The 10,828-nt window shown below is 44.2% G+C and overlaps 1 protein-coding gene across 2 annotated transcripts; it reads right to left on the reverse strand.

Annotated features, from left to right (window-relative positions):
* Nucleotides 1-2,351: 2,351 nt before the first annotated feature.
* Nucleotides 2,352-10,556, reverse strand: PRDX4 (peroxiredoxin 4). 2 transcript variants are annotated; one of them, XM_086767115.1, is made up of 8 exons: nucleotides 10,287-10,556; nucleotides 8,422-8,539; nucleotides 7,301-7,417; nucleotides 6,614-6,736; nucleotides 5,783-5,913; nucleotides 4,089-4,123; nucleotides 2,827-2,873; nucleotides 2,352-2,475 (listed from the first exon to the last, which is right to left on the reverse strand). In XM_086767115.1, the coding sequence occupies exons 1-8, from the start codon at nucleotides 10,525-10,527 to the stop codon at nucleotides 2,472-2,474; spliced, it is 816 nt and encodes a 271-aa protein (XP_086623241.1). In that variant the 5' UTR covers nucleotides 10,528-10,556; the 3' UTR covers nucleotides 2,352-2,471. The 2 variants fall into 2 exon arrangements, with proteins under 2 accessions (XP_086623241.1, XP_086623231.1); XM_086767105.1 differs by lacking the exon at nucleotides 2,827-2,873 and having other exon boundaries at nucleotides 10,287-10,555.
* Nucleotides 10,557-10,828: the final 272 nt, after the last annotated feature.

A 10,828-nucleotide genomic window follows, 5' to 3' on the forward strand; every position in this document is an offset into this window, starting at 1 on the left:
GGACCAGTCCCTCAGGCCCTCTGTGTCCACCAGGCTGGTGGGAGCCTTATGAGGGGGTCATCTCCAGACTTAAATGCTGCTAAAAGTGAGTTTCTTACAGGCATTGCCAAGTAGGCTAACACCAGGGCTCTGCACTGCAGGAGAGGCAGGGCTGGCTGCCTGGGGAGGCAGAATTTATTTCTATTGAACTACTTTTTTAAAAAAATAATTCCTTAGCCCATTCCTTACCACATGCAGTTAGAGGGTTGGAGCCTTAAAATGTGGCAGAGCTACATTGCTGTGGACCTAAACCTGCACTGTTCAAAGTGTGCAGATAGCCTTAGTTTTCTTCAGTCAGTAAGTGTTCTCAGTCCTAATTTCTTTTCTCTGCTCAGGGTTCGTACAGCTTTCGACATCTGCTTTTGTTTGATGCTCTTGCGTGTGCTGCAGACATGCAACCCGTGGTTTTGTTGCTGTGACTCGCTGCCCACCTGGCTCTGCAAGGAGCCGTGGGCTAGATGGACCGTGTTCGATGTGTGGGTGATAACTCATCTCTGTCTCTGTCAGGTCTCATTTGCTGGCTTAGCACCACAGAGGCTTCTGCTGCTGGGAGAGCATAACTGAGAGCGAGCTGGCTGGAGGGGCAGGCAGAGCCCCTGAAGGAGAGGGCACAAGCACGATATCTGAGGCAGGCACGAGCACTGGGTTCGTTTTGTGCCTTGGGCTGCTTGTGAGTATCCATGTAATAGCTGAACCTGCATTTGTCACACTGCAGTTGCTCCGAGTTATCTGAACATTCTCTGTGTTGATGTTGGTGTTTGAGGGTTGATAAAGGCTGTAAACAAAATCCCAAGTAAGATTCAAGTGGCTGTTTTACAGCCTTGTAATGTGAGAAACTGCCTCCCTACATTCTGCCCTCTGGCCTCCAGATCACGTGGGCTGGAGCAGCACGCTGCCAGCCTTTGGTGTTTGGCAGGGGTCCCGCTGTGCCTCTGTTTACACTTTGGATGGGATCAGGAGGTTGTCCTTTCCCCAGGCCTCGCAGGGACAGGGGGGCTGGGGCTTAGTGGAGTTCTGCTTGCTCTGGCTGTGGTTCCCTCTTCCCACCATGCGCTGAGGTGTTGTTTGTATCAGAGCTGAAGCAAAAGGCAAGCAGCCGCCTCTGTTCTCTGTCTGCAGTGACTAATCCGGTGAGCTGATCGATACGCACCCAAGTCTACAACATCAGGTAGCTTTACAGTAAGAATGCAACTGCTGGTCTAGTTTTGCAGAACTGTACTGAAGCCTCTGTGTCTAAGGAAGGGAATGGCATGGTCCGGTGGGGGAAGGGGAAGCGGGTTCTCAGGAGCGTGGGCTCTAACCAGGAGTAGCAGTGACGCAGGCGTGCTGGACTGGAGCAGGGAGGAAGCCTCCTGTGTGGCCTTTCCAAGGGCGACCCTGGTGAAGAGCTGACACGGACTTCAGGTGCTGTTTTTCCAGTTGCATAGGCTCTAGAACACCGCATTAAAGAGAAGGAGAGGTGGGAAGAAGCAAGAAAAGACGTTCTTTTGAAAGGGTTCTCCAGGATGAAGCATGTCTTACGTGGAGATGTTATTTTCCCTTGAAAGAAGAAGTACACATACACAAGCCACTAAAGTTTCTGATGATCACTGCACGTGTCAATACCAATCTTGGGAAAGACTACAGTTGCTCTCTTAAAACTAGGAGCCACTGTTAACGAGTGGATCAGCACAGCACACTCACCACTATGTACATCGGTTAACAGTGTAGGGCCAGGGGAAAGAAATCAGACCACGTGAAATGGAATCGATCTTATCAGCATATACACTACACATACAAGCATGGAAAAAATTACTGGTTCAGCTCTTGAATCACGTGAACTGGCATAGCCGTGTTTTTTTTTTTTTTCCAGTGCACTTGTACCAATTTATGCAGCATAGGATATGTTCTTAGTAGTTTAAAAATGTTTTCCAGCTTTGGACAGACTGGAAATTTAACTCAGCAACTGTAACTGGTGTCTAGCTTTCAGCTTAGCTGCCATTGCCTCCGGACTACAGACTAACGCACTGTAATCAAGGGGCTCTTTTCTAGCTGTAGCTTCTAGAATGTGACCAAGCAGATAAGTTTTTTTTTTCAGAAATTAAGTAATCTATCAATAGCTAAAGTCATGAATCTAAGCCTGAGATGCTAAGAGAAATAAATTTCGGGAAAAACAAGCATCTAAACAAGACTTTCAGGGAAAACATGTATTTCATAAGAATATTGTCTGATAACTAATGAGGTACCCCTGCTTCACACAGGTTAGATTCCCATTTAAGCAACAAGACCTTTAATGGTCCACTGCAGCTACATATTAGCCAAACTCATGAAAGTAACAAAATTAATGAAACTTTATTGGCAAAAATCAAGTTTGTGCAACCTATGTAATTCAAACAGAAGCGAGCCTCAGTTTAGTTTATCAAAATACTTCAGTTTTCCAGCTGGATCTGGAATTATCTGTGCAAGAAAGAAAATGAAAATGTTTGTTAGTCTAAAAACAAAACCACGTGAACACAACAAACTATAAAACCAGAACAGCATAGTATTTCATAATATGATGCTAAGGCCAACCCAAAAGCAACATCACAGAGTGACTTAGCATCAAGTCAACTGATATGTTAGTCTTTATCTCTAAAGGTATCTAACAGCAGCAGCAGAAAGATTTATCTAGCTGGGGGAAGAGAGAGTGCAGCCTACCAAAGGAAGAATTTTGACAGTTGGGAGCACATACATCTATGCTGCTTGCCCCAAAAGCAAGGTATTTTAATAAATTAATGTATATAATCAAGAGTCTTAGAATTTACTTACAGTTCTTCCCTTGGCCACCACACTCTCATGGCTTCCTCCGGTTTGATCTAATTAAATCAAACACATTGAGAAGGCATGGCTGTATCTTTGGGAAAGTCTTTGTGAACTACTCTGCTATTTAAATTATCCGCATCTTTTGCACAGAGGAGAAAGAGAATGCTTATGTATTGTTTTAGATCTTTCAATTGGTAGTATTGTTACTTAGTGAGTTCACCTCAGCATTGCAGGTGCGTAGGTTTAAAATATTAACATATTTTTAAAAAACATGTTAATATTGTAGTATTTAGGAAATCCATGGTTATGGAGGGCAGAACTTTTCAGTGCCAAAATACATCTGTTAGACCAGCCAGCCCTCTTTCTTTTTACAGTCTTAATATCCACCTCCCCCTACTCTTCTGCTAGCTTGAAAGGGATGGCTCCTAGCCTAGCCTCAAGCCATCCTGGGAAGTTTTCACGTGGTTTAACATTCCCCTGGTTTTACTATCAATTACAACGCTCACTATTCTGCTTAGAGGCTGCTGGGACCTGCTTTTTGTTGAGACAGCTCTTAAACAACAACGCTCTGTTATCACCAGATGGTTCAGAAGAAAGCCACATGCTCAAATAAACGACAGTGATCTCATCTCAACTAGGCAGCTCAGACCTCTAATGAAAGTTTCATTATTCTGCTGAGGCTCGATCCAAGCCCAGAGAACACAAACGAGCTCAATGGGTGTTTATCCGCGCCCTAGCTCTTCTGCTTGTTGTAGGGGTGTAGTAACAAAGGAGGAAGAGCTGTTGTGCAGCAAAGCAGTGCTCTCTGCTGGAGTTCTGACAACGGCACAGTGTCTCCGTCAGCTCCTACAGCAGCCTGGGAACATGTATCTTTCTTTTTTTGGGTAGTGCCTAGAATCCACAGTAAGACTGGACAGAATCAAGAATTGGTCCTTGGACAAGTAACTGAGAAGATAGGACAGACTCAAGAGATTCCAACTTCCTCTCATCAGGTGTTAGCAGGAAACAAAGTTCTTGATCAGGAACTCATTGCTGCTGAAGAGAGTTTTGCTCATACACAGGGAATCTGAAACAACCTGAATATGTCCAGTATGAGGGAAACAAGCTCCTAATGAAATCAGGGCTAATGCAAAAGCTGTAACTATAATGATGGGAGTTTATTCATGCCATCCATTGAAAGTTGCAAAGATTTTGGATTTGGCTTTAGTGGAAATGATAACTGAGTGTTTTTCAGTAGTACATGCATTTAAATATAAACAGTGACTTACTGTTTCACTACCAGGTTTCCAACCAGCAGGGCAAACTGGGAAGAAAAAAAAAAAAAAAAAAAAGGGCAAAGTTAGTAAAAATATTTTTACGCACACTTACCTTTGTGTGCTTAATGTTCTGTTTCTGAACTTGAAAAGGCACATAAATGTCACATGAGTATCTGCAATTATTAAATACACAATTTTCTTTACATGTGTGATGGTGTCTTACCAGTTTATACCACCTACCACTTCTTGTTAATTGGGAACTGCCTATCTCTGGATGAATGTCTAGGCCTTGGTTTAATTCTCGTGCCCCTTTAGACAAAGTACGGGCAAAGTGGTACCTGAGAATGAACACCTGTTCTAGTAGAAACAAAAACTTCATTATAAAATTCAGTTGACTACACAGAGACCTACCTTTCTTTCTTTAAAACAAATACTAGGGGAAATTTTTTAGCACAGAGATCAGTTTGAAGATTCCGCAAGAGACCGAGTGATTTTATTTGAAGTGGTGGGATTATGGCACATGGTTAACATGCAGTGTGGCCGAGAGCCCCGCAACCACCTGTACAGTTGCATATTGTAGAGTGAAGCTCTCATCTGTTCAGAGCTCTCCCTCTGAGAGAGGAGAGAGACTAACTCACTCATATAGCCCAATGAGTTATGCATGTTACACTGTTTTAAGGCACGCTGTCAGACAAAACACTGCAAATGCAATTAGGAATTGTGGAAAAGTTTTTTCCCCTGTTCTGTGCAAAGAATCCAGTAAGGCGTCTAGGGAGGCTCTGCTCAGCATTCATGCAAAAGCTGGTGAGATTCCACGTACAGCTGGAAAAAAATGTGGTACTCTGGAAACACACTGCAGATCAGTACTCTGTAAGACAGCTCTGTAACTAAGTAAGAGAGGCTAAATTTCCTTAGTCAAATGTGCGTAGCCTAAATATCAGCATTTATCTTTTCAAATCTGTAGAGCAAAGCATAATAATGGTTTGTACCTTCACATAAAGGTACTTTCAAATGCCAGGTGAAACTGAGTTGAAATTGAAGTTAAGCTGCTGAACACGTGTATTAATATTTCAATAAATCTTTAAATAAATGAACGTCTGTATTTAAACATATTATTTAAAGAAATGTGAAAAGTTCACCCTATGCTAGAACTGGATGGATAAGAATTATTGAGAAAAAGTAATGATCTGAAGCCAGTGAAAGCTTCTTTGTCAGGGGAAGATGATCACATAGCGCTTATAAAGAAAACACAATTAATGGTGGTCTAACTTTCACAGTATCACCACGTATCTTGACATGAAGCACTCTCAATTACTTGTCACAGATCCTCAATGAATGACACAGGTCAAGGACGGCCTGCATCTCAGTTACTTTAGTATACCAAAATGTACTGAAATATTGGGCCTGATTTTTCATGGCCTCATATTTTGTACAGATTGATGCTTGTGACAGATGGTACCTAATGCCTTAATTCAGACTATGCTCTGCATTCTCATGGGTGTGAAGCAAAATGTGACTTACTACACTAGAAACAAACTATGGAGGTACCAGGACCACAGCATCTTGTAGCAGGGCAATCAAACCACTTAATTCTCTGCATGAGGCTAGTCTCTCATGCTATCGAGTACCTTTCTTCCCAAAAGCTACAAACACAGCTTCCAGTCTAAGTAAAACAATCTCCAACATGAAAGTATTTAAAAGAGCACCTTCTCCATGTTTGTCTGTGTATTGGAATGCTTGTACTAAACGAAGCGTTTCATCCACTGATCTCCCAACAGGAAGGTCATTCATCGTGATCTGTCGAAGGATCCTCTTATCATCAATAATGAAAAGGCCCCTGTGGAAACATTTGATTTTTGTGTGTTAGGAAACAGAACTAATTATTGTGTTGTGTTTATGCACCGTGTCTGCTGGATGGGACGAGTCTGATATCTGCAAACACCACACAATACCCACCACCTTAGAATACTACGAACCTACTATCCTCATCTGGGGTATCGGATGACATGAGCTGATGGCAAGTTAAAACCAAAAAAGGACAGTTCTTTGCAGAACATAAAGCTAAGCTTTGACGGGCCCTGCCAGGGGATATTGAAGATGCTATGATGTTACAGGAATCTCAAAAGCCACTATCAAGTTTATGGAAGTATTCAAAGTATTTTTTAGACTGAGACAAAATAAATTTCAAGTTTATCCCTTGAGGCCATTAGTTACCCTTAGTCTCAACTCCACTTGGATTTGGGAGGTCCCTGAGCTGCAGTTCTGGGGAATTCTGCATGTTTGCCCTGCCCTAGGTATCTGCGGATTACTCCTGTTAAACAGGATATTAACCTCCATCCCTGTTCTGACTCATTATGGGTACTTTTTTGGGTTCTTCAATTTTTTTTTTTTGTCTCTCGGCATGAATCCCCAAGTAAAAAACTGCTCTCAAAGAAAAATTTCAAATGCTTCTTTAGGTATAAAGTAGCTACCAACCAAAAAAAAAAAAAAAGAAAAAAAAAAAAAAAAAAGAAGAGAACCATAACCAAGTGAAATACCTCAGTGTATGCCCTTGATCTTCCAGATATACTCCATAATCCTTTGAAATTTGGTGTGTCAAATCTGAAAGAAGTGGAATCTTCATAGGTCCGAGTCCTCCTTGTTTTCGAGGAGTATTAATCCTTTGAAAGAAATGAGATACAGATGTACTTTTCATAAAGATTTATATTCCCTATGCAAAGTTAAAAGTCACAAACCAGAACAGTACAGACAAAAGGATTTAGTGTAAGTGACATTTTTTTTTGTTCTGCACATAGGGGAAATGAATACTATTTATGGTTCGAGCAAAATGTTCAGTAGATCTTTGGCAGTTTTTGGCCACATCTATTAATAATGACCTCTTTCTTATCAGTCTTATTTCCTTTATACCAATGTGCTCATGAATTGGGACAGGGTGATGCGTTTGCAGACATTGGCATCCTTATCTCTTCTTTTTTTTTTAATTCAAAGTCTTTTTAGACTGAGATATAATATATCTCAAGCAATACACATTAAATAAACTTCAAAGAAAAAGGTATTTCCACTCACTAGGGTTAAAAATTTTTATCACTGAAAAATACTTTAAAAATTTGTATCAATAGCATCACGCTTTTATCCATTATGATATACCTACAAAGGCTAAAAAATGTTCAGCTAAGATGGGCCCATGCACAGGTTTTAGTGAAAGGCAAGGATAAGATACATACCATGCTAAGTGAGTGAACTTCGAGTCCACAGAACACGCTACTACTTCGGTATTTATTGCTCTGAATTCTTCAATTCTGTCACTGAAGGCGATGATCTCAGTTGGACATACAAATGTGCTAGATAATTTAAAGCAAGATAAAGTCAAAAGTTCATTAAACATCCAGTAAGTTTTGTGTTTAACTGAAAATGGTGGATTTATCATGAATGATTTCAGCTTTTACTTATTTTTTACTGTGTTTTCAAGTACCTAACTGAAATGCTGTCTGACAAGTCTTCCAGCCTTAGACTCTAGTTTAGTTACAAAGGGTTTATTACTGAAGAAGATTATAAACCTACAGTTAGATTACAACCTGGATACAGGTGTTTTTACAGTTACTTTCTTTTAGACTTTATGAACATTAAGTGGCCGAATTAAAGCACAATATGCCATTTTTTTCCAAAGGAACATACTATAATTTGTTGTTACTGTGCACGTCTGCAAATTTTAACTATTTTGACTTGAACTATTTCCACTACAGAAGAAATAAAGTGGTGAAGATCACAACTTCTAGGCCTTGAAGCTAAGGGCCAAGAGCCACATTATTTCCTTTATAATATTAAGGTAGTTATGCACCTCTGTCCTCTTTTCTTTATTTTGTGGAAAAGAATGGGATTGTCTGGTAGAAAGCAGAGATGTTTTCACTCAACCAGTGAAGTTACTGCATTCCAAATAAAGGAGGGTAATGTTAAGTGTTCTTAGGATGTTATGGGATGAACTTAAAGGGAAAGCTCTAGAAAATATAGATGGGATGCTGTCTTCTGTTTGCAGTGATGATATACAGCATAATACAGAATGTAAAGGTTGCCTGACTGGGTACTACAGACTGAAAGTTATTTTTTTGTGTGTGCGGAGACAAAAATTGGTGGACACACTTATTAGGACAAAGACTGTCTTATAATTTTACCAACACATGATGAAAACACAAATGCAAAGGGTGTATTTTCTTCTGTCACTCCTTTCTCCTCCCCAAAACCCTTACCAAACAAAAAACCAAGACCTCGAAAAAAGAGAAAAATCAATGAATTTTTAGTCTAGTGTAGCTGCACTCAGTCTCAGTATGTCTACAGTGGTCTTACTTACAAGTCAAGAGGATAGAAGAAGAAGACAAGATATTTTCCTTCATAATCTGTTAATTTCAGCTCTTTAAACTCTCCATTAATGACTGCTGTTCCTTCCCAGTAAGGTGCTGGCTTGGAGACTGAAATACAAAAGATGAAGCACATGTTCAAAGCTGTTCATTAGCTAGCTGGTGTGCCAGGAGATCTGTTCTTCCTTTTGAGTGAACAACAACCTACTGCACACAGTTAGAAAATGAAACTTTCTTACCACTTTAAAAAGTTCACAGCTGGCAGAGGTTACAGGATGGTGAAGAAATGTAGGGTTTCGGTACACACGGAAACTAAATAATTTGACCAACCTGTGCTTATACATGAGCCCTCTCTGCATCACTGACCGGCAAGGCCACACAAACCTTATCCGGGCACACGGAACAAACCATGTGTGCACAACCACGTGTGCATGGCAGAACATCTGTTAGACTGAAGGAGAAACTTTTTAAGATTTCAGACAACCCTCAGTATTTTGTTAGGATTAACTGTTGTGAACCAGCAGCATAAGATAGTTCAACTTCGCATTGTTACTTTTTAGCCATGAAAAACTACTTGGAATTCAAGTCCACAAAAAAATACATGCTACAGTACGTTTAGAAACAAATTCCTAAAAACGCAGTGTACATTTATTAAATTACAACTCCTAAGCAAACAGGAATTCTTTCTGACCTGATTTCAAGCTCCAGACTTCTAACTTTTTGTTAATTGAGTCTTTGTAGGTATGGGATTGTTTTCAAGTGAGAGCAAGGATTAATCTTCAAGTTACTTTGAGCTGTCCACAAAGTTTCAAACGTTGCTCTTTACAAAACAGTGACACCCCTAATCTAATCTCTTTGCAGCAAAGCATTCTCTTCAACTGACCTTCAGATTACTAGGGAGAAGGAAAAATTAAATAAGATACGTTGAATCTTGACCCGTTTTTAAATGAAGGGGATATTTTTGGTTTAAAAAAAAAAGTTGTCTAAAATGCTGTAATGACTTACATTACAAAGGGAGGAAAAAACAAATGAAATTGGTTACACATATCTTGACTGGTTCTCCTAATATCTGTTTGTAAGGGAAGTTATGCCCTGGCTTGGTAGAGGAAAAGGATTTAAAGCCATACATTCTCACAGCAAAGGTAAATTTTAGGTGACTTCTTTCTCCATTCTAAAAAAAAAAAACAAAAAACCAGGACTTTTGGAGAGCAGCCGAACACTTGAAGACGTGCTCCTGAACCTTGCTGAATGCCTGTGAGACGTTAAACCCGCTGCCAACCTGCCAATTTACCGCCGTCAAAACGTAGGCCTGGACGGGACGCTGGCCCTTCCCGCCGCTCGCCCCGAGGGCCCCCCCGTCCCCGCCTCCCGCACGCTGCTAGGGCCAGAAGCTGCTCTGCCGGAGGGAAGGCGGGCGGGAGCCGCCACCTCCGCAGGGACCCCCGCGGCCAAACCGCCACGGTCACCCCGCGGAGGGACGGGGGCGGCTGCGGGCCGGGGGGCTGCTTCCGGCGCAGGCACAGGTCACCCCCCACCACCGCCGCCGCCGCCCGGCGCGGAGGCCCAGGCGCTCCGCCTGACGTGGCGCTGCCGCCGCTCTCCCGCCCCGCGCACGGGGAGGCCGCCGCCGCCCCCCGCCCGCCCCGCGGCCGTTAGCGGCTCCGCGCGCCGCCGCCGCCTGCCACCGCATCCCCGCCCCCCCCCCCCCCCCGCAACGCGGCGCGAGCGGACGCGCACTGCGGGCACCCCCGCCTTCCTCCCTCAGCGGCAGCGCGACGCGGGGCGGATGCCCGGCGGCATCCCCCGCCTCTCTGCGGTCCCCGCTCCCCCGGCAGCCCCAGCCCCGCCCGGCACCTACTCTTGGCCTGGCTGAGGTGCAGCGAGTGGTCGGAGACGGGCAGGCGAGCCGCCTCCCCGGGGTAGACCTGACCTCCCGCGTAGTAATGGCACTGCTCGTCCCCCCGCGGCCGCGCCGGGCGCGGCTCCTCCGCCTCCGCCTCGACTCCCAGCGCCAACGCCGCCGCCAGCAATAGCAGCAGCGCGGAACGCCGGGCCCGGGCCCCGCCGCCCGCCCGCAGCCGCCGCCGCACTGCCTCCATGTCCCGCCGAGCGGCTGCACGTCCCGCCGGAGGCGGGGAGGAGCTTGGGCGGCCCCCTCGCACACGCTCCCGGCCGCAGGGCCAGCCCCCTCCCGCCCCCGGGGCCGCTGCCCATGCGGCTGCGTGAGGTGGGGGAGGCGCAGGCCCCAGGCCCGCTGCGTTGCGACCCCCGCCCAGCACCGCTGCCCGCAGGCCCGGCCTTTCGGTGGAGCCGGGGCTTCACACGGCAGCCGCTTTCGGCCTGTCCCCTTTGTCAGCCCCGCAGGAATTGGTAAATTACACACATGCCCTGAGAAAAAGA

This window comes from Chlamydotis macqueenii, chromosome 1, assembly GCF_036417535.1.
Source record: "Chlamydotis macqueenii isolate bChlMac1 chromosome 1, bChlMac1.mat, whole genome shotgun sequence".
NCBI classification, from domain to species: Eukaryota; Metazoa; Chordata; class Aves; order Otidiformes; family Otididae; genus Chlamydotis; species Chlamydotis macqueenii.

Bases quoted from the DNA above. Each gene is read 5' to 3' on its own strand.
- PRDX4 (XM_086767115.1), bottom strand. From the start codon at position 10,527: ATGGAGGCAGTGCGGCGGCGGCTGCGGGCGGGCGGCGGGGCCCGGGCC. The intron at 6,737-7,300 runs GTATGTATCTTA...TTTCTTTCAAAG, and splicing joins AAGTTCACTCACTTAGCATG to GATTAATACTCCTCGAAAAC. The intron at 5,914-6,613 runs GTATTTCACTTG...ATGTTTCCACAG, and splicing joins GATCAAGGGCATACACTGAG to GGGCCTTTTCATTATTGATG.